Source organism: Cryptococcus neoformans, assembly GCF_000091045.1.
Source record: "Cryptococcus neoformans var. neoformans JEC21 chromosome 8 sequence".
Lineage (NCBI taxonomy): Eukaryota > Fungi > Basidiomycota > Tremellomycetes > Tremellales > Cryptococcaceae > Cryptococcus > Cryptococcus deneoformans.
In genome coordinates this window covers 535799-553298 of record NC_006693.1, presented here as the reverse complement: position 1 = coordinate 553298, position 17500 = coordinate 535799, and the positions used below count along the sequence as shown (strand labels likewise).

Sequence of the window (17500 nt, the reverse complement as noted above, 5' to 3'; positions counted from 1 at the left end):
ACGTTAAAGGCGCAAAGCTAATATTACAGCTCCTCGCCCTAGCCGGCAATCGTGACAGTTGTGCAGAATGGTGCTGCAAATGCAGCATTGCGGGTCTTACGGTATTTCGTTATTGCTTCTGAAACGATCATTCCTGCCCCACCCAATAGCAGTAATCGCCTGATGAAACATTCTCTAGGTACCATCAGTCCGGTCAGCCGCTATTACGACGAACCTTTCGGATGGGCTTGGTCTGGATCATCGGTCACCGCCTCTTTCTTTTCCGCACACTCTCCGTGGCACGGACTCTTCCCCCTCAGCCTCACGTCAGCGTCTCGTCAGTCCCAAATGGTACCAGAAATATGGAGGTGCCTGATGCTGATGAATCATACTCAGTAACTGATGTATCTATCGGAAGCATTTCAGGCCTTGATGACTCTTGATGTGTTTCTTCTTCCTCTGCCCACCTACAACGTCGACTAGAAGTATAGACGTGAGCAATACTGACAGAGTGGATGTTTATCGCCGTGCAGCCGTCTTCGCGGTACGCGTCCGTGGGCTGTCGTTAAAAGACCAACCTCTCCTCATCCGCATTTCCATGCTCCCAAGGCCCACGATCAAGTCCAGTAGAGAGGCAATGGTATCTAGCTTCCTACAGCTGAGAGACAAGGAACGAGGGGGTGAAGATTGACTCCCATCTACAGACTAACGTCCTTTGCATGAATATCTAGACGTCCGCATAATTGTCGCTGACCACAACACACCTGACCAGCAGCCTCCAACATTACTGATACCAATCCTGTAGCCCAGCTTCTTCCGCCAAGTAGTGACTAAATGCACCTTGTTTCCAGACTTCTCGACCTTTAGAATCCATTGTGGTTCTCTACAAACACCTGTAATCGCCGCAAACGCTATCATCTCAGCTTCCATCATCATATGGTTGGTGCCTAAGATGCTCGAAATTGAATTGAAAAGCAGTTGGCAGGCAGAGTTCCAAGCAAGCTTATATTATCGTAGTAAGTCCTGTAGTGCTGCTACAAATAATCCCCTTGCCTATAGCATAGACCATACAGAAGGTCAGCGGAGGCTCGACTTCCCCTCAACTCTGATGGCCATTGCCTTCCTTATCTTTCCTGCCTACAAATCTTTTCGAAGCCCTACAGACCAGACACAGATAGTGAGTGACTGATTGATGTCTCTTCCAGCCTTAGGAGCTTCTTCTCCACGTTGGTGCTCATTTGACCTCCCTGCACTAGACACTTTTTTTGACAGAAAACGTAAGATGGTCATGTCAAAGTCTTACATCGTTGGACTCTCGGCTGTTTTGAATCCCGGAACCGTTTTGAGGGCTGTTATGAGTAATATTCATCAGGTCGTCAGAAGCTTTGAACGAATTAAGTTCTGTCATCAACAATTATTGACCCCATTTTAGTCAAACAATGAATATGCCTTTTTGGAGCATGCTCAGATTGAAGTCACCCACCGACGACAAACATGTGCACTCCTCTCAAGACGATATTTTGTTGCCTCTTAAACCTCGACCCAAGTCCAATCCAAATTGCGAGGACATACTCAAAGATGGAATCTGAACAAGCTATAGAGATGACAACAACACCTGCATTAGAACGTACAGTGCTTAACAAGTGAAGGCAGTAAGTGTCCCTCGGCAAGAGCCGATATTAAACGAAGAGATGAGTATTATGTAGGATTGGCTTGGTACCGTACCATCATTAGCAGGATTGTTGCTCCCGTACCATCATCATTTCCCCTTTTCTACGTAAAATCAGCAATTCACTACAAATATGCCCTTTTTGGGCTCCGATCTTCTGTTAGAACGATCATTTAAAACATTGACGACAGACAATGACTTTTACATAATGGTCTCAATTGAATAACCTGTCTAAAAAGTGACTGCAAGTCATGGAACTAGAACAATGCGGACTGGAAAATTGAAGACTGTACTTAAATGTATATTGTTGTATGGGTTCTTGTGGGGAAGGATTGGCCAAGAAAAGATGCTAATTCAATAATATAGACAACGAAATCAGAACATAACGATTATGCGGATTAAAAACTACAGGGGGGTGTCAATGAAAACGGGAATTGGGTATCGAGGATGCAAATGAATGGATCTATTTCTTGACTTGCACCAGAAACCATGCCGGAATTACTGGACGTATCATGTGGTATGATTGATGAATCAGTGTGTGAGGGTGGTTGTACGCCTGCCGTTCAGTCAGCTGGTATGCTCCCCACTGTAGTCAATGGGGCAGAACTTACTCAATCACTGTCTGGTATATGAACTTGAATGACCAAAGATTGCCCTTTGTTCTTTTGATCTTGAGGATAAAAAGCCCGGGTAAATTCTTCATCTTGCACAACTCTACTGTAAATTTCACTTCGTCCCCGGCGTCCATTCTATTCAAAGCTTAGTTTATGTTCGCAACCACTGCAGATTATAAGTACCCACAATTCTTTGCCATATAATGGTTCAGGTTTGGATGCCATCGACGACTCAGGCAGCTCTAGATTTGGCGTGGATTGAGATGGTGGGTTGGGAACCTCATCACCAGTCCGAGTAAGTCGAGCAGGGTGAGCAGAGGATCGAGAACTTCCCCGACGGAGAAGACCCTTGATACCTGCGCTCGATCGGTTAGCCACAGCAGAGGGACTAGTAGGTCTAGGCAACCCTCGAGAGTCGGTCTAATGCCATTCGAGGTCAGCGGTCATTCACTGACGATAAAAAAGGCTCTTACCTTGCTGGCTGAAGCATTGTTCATAATCGAGAAAGGGCTCATACCCGACCCCGTACTAACGACGCTTCCCAAGCCGATCGAGGTGCCAGCGGCCTTCTTCTTTGCTCTCGTGCACCTCAATTTGAAATCACTCTCACGCTTCATCTCCACGCCCATACCGCGCAAGACCTGTATGACTTCCACAAAGACATCTTGCGGTGGCTTGGTGGAAAGCGCTGACTGATCAACCAGACCAGTGTGCACGCGAATTTTGGACTCGTCGAAAGTGAATGTTGAGGCTGATCGTGTACGGATAGTAGTGGGTGGAGACTGCTGTGTTGAAGAACCAATAGTAGGTGTGGTAGCAGCAGTCGGACGAGGAGGAGTTATCATTACAGAGGGTGTCGTAGCAGTAGCACCGATGGGTTGTGGCAAAACAGGGGATTTGGTCGGAGTTGTCTTTGCGGCATTCTCCTGATCAGCGGTTGAGTCAATTTTCTCTTCCGCCTTGTCAGTGTTTTCCTGAGAAACCGTTGACGCTTGAGCAGATTCCTGTGTTTTGCTCGCAGGTGAGGCAACTTCACCAATTCGTACAAATGACGACTGGGAATCCGACTTGATGACCGGCGATTTGGGCTCGGGTAATGTCTCTTTTACAAATGTTTTGCGGCGGAACCAGTCCATGACTTTGGAAGCCCTGCTAGAAGATCCCCGGTAGCTAGGATAATGACCCTGCTGTGCAGCAAATGCTTCCAATGCAACCGCCGAGGGAGAGCTTTGGCTCAGTGCAGAGGCATCTGTCCCAACGACAGGACCAATGGAGATTCCCTGGGGAGGTTCGGTAGCAGGGTTCTTGACTAAATGACCAGAAGAAGAGAGACCAGGAACGTTTACCGTTGTATCTTTCTGTTCGGATTGACTAGATGAAAAGAATCAGCCATGCTGGGAGTGAAAGACTGAAATGAGAACGTACGTGCTTAAGCCAATTTGAACTGTTTTCCTTCTCTTATCCCTCAGAGAGGCAGTGCCACCAGTAATGGAAGATAACCTGTTCTCACCATTGGTGTCCTTGTCCATAAGAGGGGTTCCAGGAGTGGCGACCGCAGCAGAAGATGCCTTGCTATCCTTGCGACTGTCTTAATGTTAGAGGACACTTGTCATATTGAAATTACACAACTGCACTCACCTATGGAAACCAAACTGCAAAGTTCGCCTTCTCGACTTTTTGACACTGTCGCTCTCTGATACCGCCTGGCTCTGGCCTCCATGTTGCTGTAATTGATGTTGCAGCGCAAGAGCACTGGAACTGGCACTAGGAGGGGCCATCTTTCCTTCACCGTGCACCGTTGTGTGAGCCTGCGAAGCATGACCCAGAAGTTTCGCCAGTCCGAATTTATCAAGCGACATGCCTTTCCGGTATCGATCCTTTTTCGGAAGTTTAGGGAGCCCAGTCGCAGTGAGCGAAGATTCTGGTCGGGAATCTGAAACAAAGCTGGGGCCCATTGGAGGGGGCATAGAACCATGTCTCTTCCGTTCGTTAACCAGAGAGGCCTTTGGAGTGGTAGCAACTGGGGGCGCCCGCATTTTTGCGCGAGGAGTGATATTGACAGGTTCCTGTTCAACAGATGTGGAAACCCGGGGAGTGGAGGGGGATGCCATTTCATCGATGGAAGCAGACCCATGCTCGACGAGAGCGGGCGACAACTTTTCCTGCGGTTCGAGGACCTGTGAAGAATCGTTTGCTGCTGTTGCGGTACCGGATTCTGCGGGAGGGGCAAGAGGAATCGTTATCGGAACGATAGGAGGTATATCCATTGACTTCTCTCCGGGCTGCTGCGAGATACCATCGTTTGCCGGTTTGGGCTGTTCGCTGTCCGAAGAGCCTGACTCCATCTCAATATCAGTCGATTCTTCCCGTTTCACGTCAAGAAGCGAAGATGCGACCATCCCGGTGTCAGCAGTGCTTGTCGTTTCCATTGATCCATCTGCACGTCCATGGTTGGCATCAAAGGCTTCCTTCGCTCTGTCATGCAACCCTTCCCCGGCATGTTCCACTTGAATGGTGTTACGGTTCTTGTGATCTCGCATTGGTGGCGCTGCTTCCACCGAAGGCTGCATCACAGTCATTGCCGCAGGGGGCAGAGCGTCGGTGGGGGATTGCACTGGGACGGAGGATGGCGTCTCAACAGTCATGGCAGTAGGGGTACTGACGGACGTCGTAAATGAAAGGCGAGGAGCCATGGACTCAGACCGTGGGCGCGGGGACTCAGTAGTAGGGGAACGAATCTCAGTCGGTTGAGAGAGGGCAGTTGGGGGCGTAGCCGATCGCATAGTGAGCGCTACGTCATCTACTGACTCAGAGTGCTTAGCAATGATTTCGGGAAGTGGGGTGGACCCGGGCATAGCACTATGTGGTCGGCGACGGATTTGATCAAGTGCAGCTGCATTGATAATCGTGCCTGGAGCACTGCTCTGGCTTCGCTGCACATGGGCCCTCTCCTTCGTCTGTAAGGATTCGCGAGCTTGTGTCTGAACTCTGCGACGCTCTTGCAGTTCCTTTCTGGCTTGTCTACTTTTCCTATACATGGCATCCTGGAAGGCTGCCTCGCATTCCTCGACAGACTTATTGAACATGTCATGATAGGATTTGAGCCATGGATGTTTGACAATAACAGGTATCTTGATTCGATGCTCGGGGTGAAGGATAAGCATATGTTGGAGTAGGTTCTTGCCCAGTGGCGATACGTGATCCGGATAATGCAGTTCGGTATTCATGATATAGCGATAAAGCTCAACAACATTTCCGGCATCGGGGTTGTCAGGATCGTCGTCATAAGGAAGATATCCAGCAAGCATGGCGTAAAGGATGACTCCGCAGGACCAGATGTCGACCGCGGAACCATGGTAAGGTGTGTCCAGCACGACAAGTTCTGGCGCGGCGTAGCACGGACTTCCGCAACTGGTAGACATGAGATCCCCTTTGGACAAGTCAAATTGGTTTGCAAACCCGAAATCCGTAATGATAAGATTCCTGTTCTTGTCGAGTAATAAATTTTCCAACTTCAAGTCACGGTGGATGACGCCTTTCTTGTGCAGGTAGTCCACGCCGGATATTAGTTGAGCAAAAATCCTTTGACCTTCTTTGTCCTTCAGGTACTCGTTGGCAAGGATGTACTCAAAAAGCTCCCCGCCTGAACTATATCAGTATAATGTAAAGATGCGAAGAACAAGCCTACCTCCAGCAAACTCCAACACAATACCGATATATTTGTGCGTATCAAGAACATCGAACATACGCACGATGTTTGGGTGTTTCAATGTCTGAAGAACAAGTCAGCCAACATACGGCCGTAAGGGTATGATTTGCGAGATATCGGGCTCACCTTTAAAACGTTGATTTCTCTTTCGACTTTGCTTGCATGAGCCTCTTCTTGAAGATCACCTCGCCTGATTAACTTGATTGCAACTTCCACGCCGTAGTCCGCATGAACACCTAGCTTGACTTTGCCGAATTCGCCTTCTCCCAATGTCTGTAGCACTATATACGGGCCCAAGCCGACCATGGCTCGCCGCGGGTACTCTTGTTTGAATGCGTACACTGAAGGGTGCAAGACATATTCATCTGTCAGCTCCTCAGGCCGCGGCGCCGAGGGCGAATTCAAAGTGGCAGCAGGATTGTGTGAACGGCGGTTAGCAGTACGCGTCTGCTGTTGGGGAACAGGAGCTTGTACCGGAGCGTACGAATGCATAGATGGGTCGGGAAGCGAAGTGGGGATCATGGGCATTGTAACGGACGAAGGAGGCGGCCGTGGTCGGGCGGATTTTGATTGACGAACGTCCGGCATGGCGAATGCGTTGTTTTCCGCTGATTGGGATGGCCCCGCCTGTGTGCCGTGGGATGCACCAGTGTGTGGGTTATGACCCGGCACGTGCGGGTAAAAGTCAGCCGGTGGCTGCTGGTAGTACACTTGAGGCTGCGCCATCGAGGGAACAGTATTTTCGGCAGAAACTGAAGCGTGTGGATAAGGCGCGTACGAATAAGAATGATGGTGGGCGGCGGGTGCTCTTTGCTGATGCATAGACGCGTTAGATTAATGCGGGAGGGGGACCAAGTCACCAGAGCTAATGGGAAAGCAGTTGTTCAGCTTGGACCCTCCGGTGTTTGACAGTGCGGCGGTATCTTGCAACAGAACAAGACAGCGATGGCCGTTTGGGGTGAAAAAGAGCCTACCGAAGGTGGCATGAAAGGAAGGAGTAAGGATCGAATACGGGGAAGGACTGTTGTAGAGACGATGCAAGACGAGGGCATGACACTTGGTTGAAGCAGCAAACATCGACTTACAATGTGTTCCAGAGTCTTAACTAGCAATGACTTGAATGCACAGTGTCTGAAGAGCTTCTCGCACTTAGAGACACTGGTAAAAACGACGGTGGCGGCGTGTAAAAAGAGGAGGAGAGGGAGGAGAAGAGATGGAAAAGACAATGGAATGGGAAAGAGAAGGAGATGAGGTGGACGAGGATTGGTCAGACACGATGGCGGATGTTAGATGTTGGAAGAGGTCCGTGTGCAACAACTAACAACAAACGCCTAGTCGCCTGAAACTCTGCACCCATAATTCCCTGATTGAGTAACTTTCCGGGCGGTTGAACCCCGACGCGTCAGTAACGGAAACACGCGTTTGGTGGGTCATTCAATATGGGTGTGTGGTCGCTGATAGGAAAGTGCATACATAGAGTTGTGGCAAGCATAAACACGGAAAGTATCAATCAAAATTCACAATTCAGAAAGATAGACGGATCATCTTTGGGCCTTGACACTCAACCCTGGATCAATACTATCGTGACCTAATATGAACCACGGAGCTATGGTCCACTCCTGTGTATCTTCTGCGATGCGCCACGCACCGACGACGCGACAGACAACGATGCAATCACTCCTGCTCTGCTGAATGACGATCATACCCGCCCACGCCGATCACGGTGGTCTTCGGTATCCGCTGTGTACTGTACGATTGTACAAGACCTTGTTGTACAGTTATTGGAGTATTATATCGCAACAACTTAGCGAGAGGAGTACTCACTCGTAGTACAACAACACCGGAGGAGTGCTAATAATAGTAGTCTTAGTTCTTAGTAGAAAAGCAGAAATAATGAACTTCCTTGCATCATCACCCTATACTGGCCGTGGTTACCGAAACCATTGCGTCCGTCTGATGAGGGGAATCATTATCACATACCGATAGTAGTTTGCATCATGTGTAACAACAGCAGTTGTTATTATTAGTAGTCATCATCGTTCGATCGTATCTTTCGACTTTACACACCACTCAAAAAAGCAGAAAACACATTAGTCTGATGGAACTTGATGTACTTTTCTATCCTCTAACTAAATACACAGCTTAAAATCGGGTGAGTGGTGGCTTCACTACAACGCAAGCATAAACACAAGTATATGATGGACTTGAAATGGCATCAACTGAAATTCCGTGCCTTTTGCATCTGTTTCGTAATAAATGTGAAACGATCACTTTACTTATATGGAAGGAAAATTAAGTTCTACATCCAAGTTATTTTTTGTGATGACATCAGGACGTCACACCTAGGCGTACCCCGAAGCAGCCAGCAGCGACAACAGCTGGATTGTCGCCATGCAAATGATTGTCTTTGGCAAGGTCTTTGGTGGAGCTTCGTGAATTGAGTCTCAACTTCACAGTAGGCAGCATCCTGCTACTGCCTGATACACTCCGATAACCTCCTAATCTTATCAACGATTCTCCAGATGACAGAAGAAGGACTGCTGGAAACCCTCCCGATACCCTTCACCTCTGCTTCCTTCATCCAGGCGCTCATCACGCTCTCTGACAGCGAGGCTATTAGCTTGTGCTTCAAGCTGCTCATCTCTGGTAAAGTCGACGATGCTTCCTTAGCCAAAGATGTCATAGGACAAGGGCTCGAGAAGGGACTCGTGTACTTTGCGGATGTCCTTGCTTCACCAGAAGAAGTGACAGAAGAAGAACTTGAGAAAGTCGTTGGAGCTCGGGAGGAGACATTGCGGGCCTATTTGGGACTAGAAGAAATGCGACGCCGACTTGACACATGGGAGATCATTTCTCCTAAACAAGTAGCTGCTACTGAGGCCAAAGTGGAAGCGCTCGACGCTCTTATGATCGACAAAGACGAAAGACAGCCACTTCCTCAAGATGACACGGAACTTGGTGATCCCTGGGGAGAATACGGAGATCCCAAGGAAGAGGATTCGAAGGGGTCCACCCTTTTGGATGACCCTTGGTCGCAGGATTCATCTGTTCCCGCATCTGGCTCCACTTCTCAAGCTGTGATTACCCCGGCCGCACCTTCCACTACCGCATTCGAATCCGCCGATCCTCTTCCGATCACCATGTCCGGTTTTCTCTCACAGCCAGTCCTAGTTTCGGCCTTAACTCTCGCGTCTACTTCATCTTTACAAGCTTTGAGGCTGCTCTGTCAACACAATCATGGGGAATTGTATCCCTATAGGTTTGATCTTTTGGAAGCCGTCCCTGGATGGGTTTCACCTAGTGATTTGGAAGCGGTTGAACTATTGCCCGCAGTGGACAGCGACGATAATGAAAGGTGGATACGCCCAGTAGTAGCATCCTCTATTGTGACCCATCAGGCATTTCCACAGATTATCAACGATGTGTATTTACCTCCGTCCATATCCACTATTCCACCTACTATCCTCCTCCAACCTCGTCAGCATGCCGTTTCCCCTTCAGATCTCACAAAATGGTACACCACTCACGTTCTATCGCTGGATGAAGTGGGCATTCTCGATATACAACTCGCTTGGGTTCAGCACGGAGCGTCTTTGGGTGTGCCTTCGCTCGATTCCCTAGGCGAGGACCTCTCTCTTCTTTCTCGGTTAGTATATGACGCGAACCTTACTCAAGACCAACATGCAAAATGGACCCTTGGAAACTGGATGTTAGCAAAAGAATCAGACATTATAGCTGCATATCTTTCCAATTCAACCCCAGAAAGTATCGTTGACGATGTTAGACGCCTGGTTATGCCCTATCTCTATGTCCTCGAATCCCGTGCGGAAAGAGCAGGGATAGCCTCGTCCAGTCTTGTTTCAGATTCTCTCAACTCCACAATACTTTCTCTTCCGCTCCGTTTGGCGTTACCACTGTTCGAGGCATCCAAGGCTACTCTTCCCCTCTCTGAAAGAGTGATACGCAACGATCTGGATGTGGCTCGATTGGCTCTTGCATGCTTGTATGGCAGCCAAGAAAGAGGCGGTGCCGTTTGGTCAACGATGTCATCTATCTTTGAGTGTCTTCCTGTCTGGGAACTGACTGGAGAAGACGCCGAGGACGAGGAGCTCACAAGTACGACTCTCGATTCCATCTCAAATTTCCTTCGTCCAACATCTGCTTCCACACCGCCACCTTCCAAGAGCGATATTCTTTTATTTTTCCATCCTTTACCCTTCGCCTCCCTTTCTCGGGCTCTTGATATTCTTGATGTCCAACTCGAAAGTGGAGAAATACTGGCCAGATGGGGTGTTGAAAAACGACTAGGGGAGCTCCTGGGGATGGCGGGGGATCAAAAAGCGCAAGTGGAGTTGGCGGAGAGATTAGCGAGACAAAGCGGAGCTTCAGTAGGGAAAAGCGGGGATGATCGTTGGCGCAAATTATGGAACGATATGGAGAGGCTGTCGAGCGGCGAGGGGCTTTTGAAGGGCGCCCTGGGGACATTAACTCTACAAACCAGAGGTAGGATATACTTTGATGGGATCCTACGTTCCGGCGGTAAGTTGCTAAAATTTGATTGGCAAGTTTGAAGCTGATGTGGTCTTTTAGATTTCGAAATTGCGAAGAAAATGCTCAAAATGCTCCAAGGCGATGGAGCAATTGATGATGCAGCGGTCGAAGAGGTTGTATTGAAGGTCTCAAAAGACTTTTATGTGTCTGCGGATAGCTGCAACATCTACACTGGAAACATGAAGCTCGCATATGACTCGTGAGTCGCTGCTTGTCTTTGGCTATCGATTATTTCTTACCCTGATTTAGCTTATCTGTTGCTCCTTCAACGCCGGCTACTGTCGCTGAGAGGCAATATATCGAAGCTACGTCACGCCTATCGTCATTCTCGACTTTCACCTTGTCACCAAGTGAAATCAGGCGCAATGTCAATCCCATAAGCCTATTGTCAACAGTTTTATCTGACAGTTCAAGCGATGCCTATAGACTTCCTGATTTGATGCTTGATTTGGCGGAAAAGCTGGGATGTCGAAGTGAGACAGACCGCGGCCTCGTGTGGGGGATGGTGGGCCGCGCAGCAATCGCCAAGGAAGATTGGGCAATGGCAAGTAAAGCTGTAGAGAATATGGTGCAAATGGTCAAAAAGAGCCAGAGCAGTCAGACAGCTGTAAAACAGGAGCAACAAGGAAATCATGTTACCGAGCCTGGCAATGCGCTTCGTTCAGAGACTTGGGCTCTTGCGCACGCATTATCGTCTCAGTCAGAATTCTCCGATATCTCAGCCAAACTCAAGTTTGTTTCTTCTGCTATGGAACTTTGCCCTGCTTCGGAGCTACCTTCGATTATTGAAACCTTCCGGCAAATTGAAAAGGGGCGCATTAGGCTTGATGAGGCAGCCAGGAGACGAAGGATGAAGGGAATTGCCTCCCCCGAACTGCCATCAGAGCCTTCGATAGGTGTATCGAGCGTGGCAGCTGTGCAGGAGAGGGTCCTGGGATCGCGGACGGCAGCCAAGGCTGCTAAGCTAGCTTTAGACATTGGCGGCCGTCTGACTGCTCATCGTCAACTACCATCGCCCGCTCTACTCTCTTCAGCGACATTTAGTTCGCCATTCGCAGGGCAAGAGTTGTCAAGACCGTTATCCAGAAATTCAGCCGCAGGGAGTGAAGTTGGTTCAGATGGCGGTTACAAAGTGGGGGGGTCTTTATCTTCGGGGAGCGCTGGAGCACGAGATTTGTTTGAACATCTGGGGAGGGACGAAGCTGAGAGAGTTAGAAAAGGGGCTAGGAGAGCTTTGGTGAGGGGTGTGGGATGGTTATTGGGTGCCGATGAGAGCGAAATTGCTGGTGTGGAGCAATAGTACCATAGGTAAAACATCATGCATAGAAGAGCACACACTTTCTGCAAGCTACTCTGTTCTTTTCCTGTTGAGCGGTGTATGAGACTGCCTTTCCGCCAGCAACCGCTCTCCCGCATCAGGGGTAGGACCGTAGCCTTTCATGGCATAATCAGCACCTGAAAGCCATTGAACAAAATCTCTGACCCCTGCTGGTACCAGCCCGACGGCATCTCCACAGAGTCTAGCAAAATTGGAATAGAATGGTAGTCGAATGATTCGGCTCTCGTTATCATCTAAAGCAGATATGATGTGTTCGACAACAGCTCGAGGCTGAACCGGAGGGCAAAGAAAGTCGAAAAGCCGATTTGTAGGGAGCTTTACACGGTTGAATAGAGATGTAAGTGTATACGCTGGTAAGACAAGCGTGGTCCTGATACCAGGTGTCTGGTACCGGCTATCTAACTCAAATCGCAATGTTTGGTGTAAGCTGAGCACTGCAGCTTTACTTGCGCAATAATCAGCTACAGATGGCGGTCACTGTCAGTAAAGACATCAGGTCGGATGCTGGAGGAATACCTACTCATTTGAGCAGCACCAACGATGCCTAATATGCTAGACATGGTCACGATATGGCCTCTGCCTCGACGCAGCATGGCCGGGAGAAACGCTTTGAGGACCCAAAAGTGCGCAAGAGTATTGGATCCAAATGTGCTTAGTAGGCTCAATTCAGCGGGTGCGAACAAAACGTCATTCTTTTTTGGGCTTTACCTTGTTATATCCTCTTCAGTCAGATCTAGGAGTAGCTTGCCACTGACTATACCGGCATTATTTATTATTATTGTAGGATCACCAACCTGAGGAAATATTGAGTACCTTAGAGTGATGAGCCATAGTGGAGTGCACCCACTGCTTCTCGCACTCGAGCAGACACTCCCATTACTGCGTTATAATCAGAGACGTCACACGCAAATACATGAATATGGCCTATCCTAACCATCAGCACTACCCATAGCGTTCACACAAGGTGATAAACTTACTGTGGGAGAATGGTTGCTTTGGTAGGTCTTTCGTGAGTATGGCGACAGCGACATTACGATTCGCAAGTGTTTGAGCCAATAGAGCACCGATGCCTGAGCCACCTAGCATAGCAAGTTATTATATTACTCTCGGGAAGTTTGAAGGGCGAACTGTATCTCACCTCCCGTGATGAGTACTACTTGATCTTCCCATTGTAGCTTGGGTGGAGCGTGAAACCATGGAGCTTGGTTGGCATATCGCCAATCGGCATAACATAATAGTCCTGCATTGGTAGTATGAGATTTTCGTCATAGAAAGATGAATGGACTCACGAATGAAACAAATAACCACTCCCCAGAAATAGGATACAATGAGTACTAAACGGCTTGAGATTGAATGGAGATGGAGAACTACTGGAATGGAGATGGCAAGATAGGGAGAGAAAATGGTTTTACGTAGGCAACATACAACTAAACAAAAGGGGGACGATAAGTATTGACGAGAGACCTGGGCATGCTGTATGCTAGGCTGGGCTAATAGACTCACCGATGTCAAGGGTGAGTGCCATGGCGATGGCGGTCGTGTAAGTGACCGTCTCTTCTCCCTTGTCTTCTCCACACGATTTCCACAGGAATTTTGTTGTTCGCGCTTAGGGGAATCCCATTCAGACGCGTCAATATTTTTGTGCACAGAAAGGCACAGGCCGCCGATTAACTAGATTTGTGCACAAGACATAATAGTCCATAGCGCCGTCAAAATACGCCCTTATAGCGTGCCTCTGCGGCTATGTATGAAATATTCGGTGAGGTTGCTTCTCTGTCACGATTCTGCAGTTGTGCCATCATTCCATTATTAGAACATTTAGTATCAGTCAGGATGATAGTAGGGCATTCATTTGTAGTAGGAGCTAATAAAAGCTAATAGTCCGCCAGATCTTTGAGAATTAGAAAATGCTTCTGCCAAGGACGAGATTAACGGCATCGGTATTCTTCGTCGTCCCTGACGCGTTCACTAGCCGGTAATTTCGTTCACTCGCCTGTCCACGCCGCATTACTCGCAGATATTATAATCTCATCTGTCTACAACACCCCCATCTCCGCATATCCCCCGGAAGATAAAATGGCTCTCAGCCCTCTACCGAGCTCTACTGAGCTTGTCTTCTATTCCCAAAAACGTAGACGGCGGCGCATCTGCTCGACCGCAACTGGCTGTCCTTCCACCCCCTACGCTACACGAGTAGCTTCCGATCCTTACAAGCGCGTCGGAATGCGCTTATCATCATTCTGTTGCATCCTAATCACGTTACTGTCTCATCTGCTGCTTGTAACGGCCGCACCGCCATGCGTACGTTTTGCGGACTACGATTCCATCAACCAGATGTTCATCGATGGCGGGCCGGGAACCAAAGTTCTACTTTGTCCTAATCGTCTTTACCGACTCTCTGGGCCCATCATTTTTACAGCAGCGGACCAGGAGATTGCAACCTATGGCTATCCCACTGGCTCTGAACGTGCGGTCCTCCGCGTGGAGAGCAGAAACACTGCGACGGCAATCCAGGGAGACTGTCGACGATGTGCGAGAGTCTCCATAAAAAATCTAGTGGTAGATGGAAACAGAAAGAAGCTGGGGCGTATGCGAGACTTTGAGCTTGCTACAGGCCTGGTTGTACTCGGTGGGAATGAAGGTCAGAGTATCCAGAATTCTTGGATCAAGAATCCTCGGGGTTTCACGGCTATCCACATCCGAGAAGGCGACAAACTTCAATGTACCGGTGCTAGAATAGAGAAGAACGAAATTGGCCCTGTGGGAGAAGAGTACGATCGGGAGAGGGATGGGGACGACCCAGAAATGTCTCCTCTTGGTCGACCTCTCGCAGACGGTATCTCCATCGCATGTCGAGATTCTTTCATTCGCGACAATACCTTTCGCGATAATACTGATGCGGCTATCGTCGTTTACTGCTCGCCAGGTACTCTCATTCACGCCAACCATATCTTCGCCCAATCTCTTTCTGCGATGGCTGGTATCTTGATGGTAGATTCAACGCCTTTTGACGGTGATTATACTGGCACTGTGGTCAAGTCCAATATCATCGATGCTGTTTCGCGTACTATTCGCGTAGGCATCGGAATCGGGGCTACTGTGTGGTCAGATGATACAGAAACAATACTTACAGGAGGCAGTGTCGTTGGAAATGGATTAAAGGGGAGATATATGGGATATGGAATTGCGGCAGCTGGACTGAAACAGTGGACGATCAAGGACAACTGGGATGAAGCCAAACACGAGGGAAGAAAGAGTGCGAGATGCTTCGATGAGCCCGTCAACCCAGACCCAATAGGGCTTCTTTATAACCAACCAACGATGCAGGATTGCACTGTCCAGTCAGAGTTTGCGGACCATGATTTCCAATATCGTATGTTGAGGTTTCCTTCATTCAGTCACTGTTTGGCTCACATTTATGAACCCGTAGTTGTCTGTATCGATGGACTTTATGACAAATCAAACCCTCCCAAGCACGACCTCCTTCCTCCACCTCATGATGTATCCCCAACAAACGCGCAGGAGGAGGACAATACTGTGCAGCAAGATGGCGGTGGCTCAGAACCTATCAAGCAACCCAGGGAGGTGGGCGACATCGAGGCTGAGCCACCTGTCGAGAAGATGTTTTCAACAGGCTCGGAGATGATGGATGATGTCCTTGAACATTCTCATCAAAGGATGCATGAGGCCATTGACCACCTGAGTAGGAGAATTGATATCTTGGGTGCTGCGAGCGCTGGTAAAGGAAGTGGAGATTCCAAAATCTCTGATGTCTTGGATCCTGCCTTGTCGTGAGTGGGCCTTGCATGATCCCCACGAGTCTGACTATCAGAATAGATCACATTTGGAGAAGTTGCAAAGAAAGATAGAGCATCTTGAATTCTCCCTTCGTTCTCAAATTGAGACTGCCATCCAACTTCGTTCCGCCATTCAAGGATGGGACCAGGAAATGGCATTAGTTACGGTAAGTTTCCCCCATCCTCCCTGATTCATCAGGAGACTGACTCGTCTGGCGTTATAGGATTGGGAATATGATATCCTTCTAGACGTTCGTCATAAACTGGAATTATCATCGTATCCTCATGATCAGCCGCTTGATCCCAAACTCATGCGTGGTCAGAGTTATCTAGACAACGAAGCTGTACTTGTCGATGATCATTCGCATCCTTCCCTTGAAGGTGAGAATTTACGCGCGATGAGCAATCGGGCAAGGCTCAACGCGAATGAAGAGACGGAGACACGTGCAAGTGTTTTGCAAATTGGCTTAATAGGAGGAAGTGTGATAGCATTGGCCTGGGTAGGATTGCGCTGGTGGAGAAAGAGGAAGGTTCATGGGAAGCTTCTGTGAACAGGTGATTTTAGAGTGCTTATAGTGTTGGGGAATTGAGAGAGGTAGTTGCCTCGATCTTTTTGTATTTGTATCAATCAGCGTCGTAGCAGCAGGTATCCCTTAGTAAATCGTGCACAAAAATCCTTTCAAAACATAAAAGGCAAGCACACTTGATCTCGGTTTCAAGCAGATGAAGAACGTAGTGTGCATTCTTTGGGCTCATCGCTTTCGGCTCATTACCGTACAACAGCAACAATACAACATTATTTATATTTAGCACAATCCTAGAAAGCCGTGAATCCTTATATGGGGTACTTTTAGGTGATGCTGGGTATGGAATATGACCAGCAAATAATTGGTTGGGATATTCTAAAATCTTCTTCTCGCGCCACCGAAATACCTCCCTGAACCGACCCCATCACCACTACCACCAACTTCTCTATCCAGCCAATCTATTTCCTTGCCTTTTCCTTCCCTCCTCTCCTCTTCTTTCTCATCCATCTTTTCGGCAGCCGACTTTTCGTCTTCCTCCAGTAACCCTTGTAGATCGGGAGGAATCTCCTGCATTTGGACGCTAGGAGCCCCTCCGAGGTATCTGAGTTTTTCGCGGATGGATATTCTGATGCGTTCAAGCGACTTGGCAGTATTGAGGTTTTGAATTTTACCTGTCAACGGAGGATGGAGCTTGTAATCTGGGGCGAAGAATTCGTAATAGTTGTTCTGCGGGAGTTCGTTCGATAGTTGGACACCGGCGAGAACACCAGTCTCGTATGTCCAACAACGAGACACAGACGACTGACGATAACCGCCTCCACCAAGAGCCAGCAGAGGAAGTCCAAAGGATTTGATAAATCTAACGCATTCTCCATGGGCGGCGATAGAGAGGTTAAATGTTCCCAATCTATCGCATCCTAGAGAATCCGCACCGCACTGTAGGACAATTGCCGAAGGCTTGAATATAGTGATAGTTGGTTCCATCACCGCTTTAAACAGTGATATGTAGGATTCATCGTCGATGCCATCTTGCAAAGGGACATTGAGACAGAAATATTTGCCCAGATCGGAGCCAATTTCTGATAAATTACCGGTGTTAGGGAAGAAATCGGCAGCGTATTTGTGGAAGGAAACGGTGAGAACACGGTTGGAGAGATAAAATGCTTCTTGCACTCCATCACCGTGGTGAATGTCGATATCAATGTAGAGCACACGAGGATGATATCTACAATCACGTCAGCTGGTGAACTACGCTACGAACAATTGGATTCACCTTAAAAGCTCAAGGATACCCAAAACGATATCGTTTATATAA

General features: G+C 48.4%; 5 protein-coding genes across 5 annotated transcripts in view; 2 read left to right on the top strand and 3 right to left on the bottom strand.

The window, feature by feature from the left end:
• Positions 1-1834: 1834 nt before the first annotated feature.
• On the bottom strand, positions 1835-7268 carry CNH02070 (protein kinase SNF, putative). Its single transcript, XM_572381.2, has 9 exons — positions 7057-7268; positions 6098-6836; positions 5951-6035; positions 3901-5905; positions 3688-3846; positions 2736-3633; positions 2450-2682; positions 2260-2397; positions 1835-2204 (listed from the first exon to the last, which is right to left on the bottom strand). The coding sequence occupies exons 2-9, from the start codon at positions 6791-6793 to the stop codon at positions 2180-2182; spliced, it is 4239 nt and encodes a 1412-aa protein (XP_572381.1). The 5' UTR covers positions 6794-6836; positions 7057-7268; the 3' UTR covers positions 1835-2179.
• A 1109-nt stretch (positions 7269-8377) lies between these two features.
• CNH02080 (expressed protein) lies at positions 8378-11870 on the top strand. Its single transcript, XM_024657684.1, has 3 exons — positions 8378-10510; positions 10562-10721; positions 10772-11870. The coding sequence occupies exons 1-3, from the start codon at positions 8494-8496 to the stop codon at positions 11820-11822; spliced, it is 3228 nt and encodes a 1075-aa protein (XP_024513357.1). The 5' UTR covers positions 8378-8493; the 3' UTR covers positions 11823-11870.
• On the bottom strand, positions 11836-13468 carry CNH02090 (retinal short-chain dehydrogenase/reductase, putative). The gene is made up of 8 exons (XM_024657685.1): positions 13365-13468; positions 13151-13288; positions 13000-13101; positions 12839-12940; positions 12709-12785; positions 12570-12655; positions 12382-12512; positions 11836-12322 (listed from the first exon to the last, which is right to left on the bottom strand). Exons 1-8 carry the CDS (start codon positions 13384-13386, stop codon positions 11871-11873), a joined length of 1110 nt encoding a protein of 369 aa, XP_024513358.1. The 5' UTR covers positions 13387-13468; the 3' UTR covers positions 11836-11870.
• A 377-nt stretch (positions 13469-13845) lies between these two features.
• Positions 13846-16371, top strand: CNH02100 (hypothetical protein). The gene is made up of 4 exons (XM_572384.2): positions 13846-15234; positions 15292-15652; positions 15699-15825; positions 15883-16371. Exons 1-4 carry the CDS (start codon positions 13938-13940, stop codon positions 16207-16209), a joined length of 2112 nt encoding a protein of 703 aa, XP_572384.1. The 5' UTR covers positions 13846-13937; the 3' UTR covers positions 16210-16371.
• Positions 16372-16384: 13 nt separating this feature from the next.
• Positions 16385-17500, bottom strand: part of CNH02110 (histone deacetylation-related protein, putative) — a 1922-nt gene continuing 806 nt past the window's right edge. The window contains exons 4-5 of the mRNA XM_572385.2: positions 17459-17500; positions 16385-17410 (exon numbers count right to left, since the gene is read on the bottom strand). The exon at positions 17459-17500 is cut by the window's right edge and continues 219 nt beyond it. Coding sequence (XP_572385.1) covers positions 16561-17410; positions 17459-17500 — 892 coding nt within the window. The 3' untranslated portion in view covers positions 16385-16560. The remainder of the gene's footprint in view (positions 17411-17458) is intronic.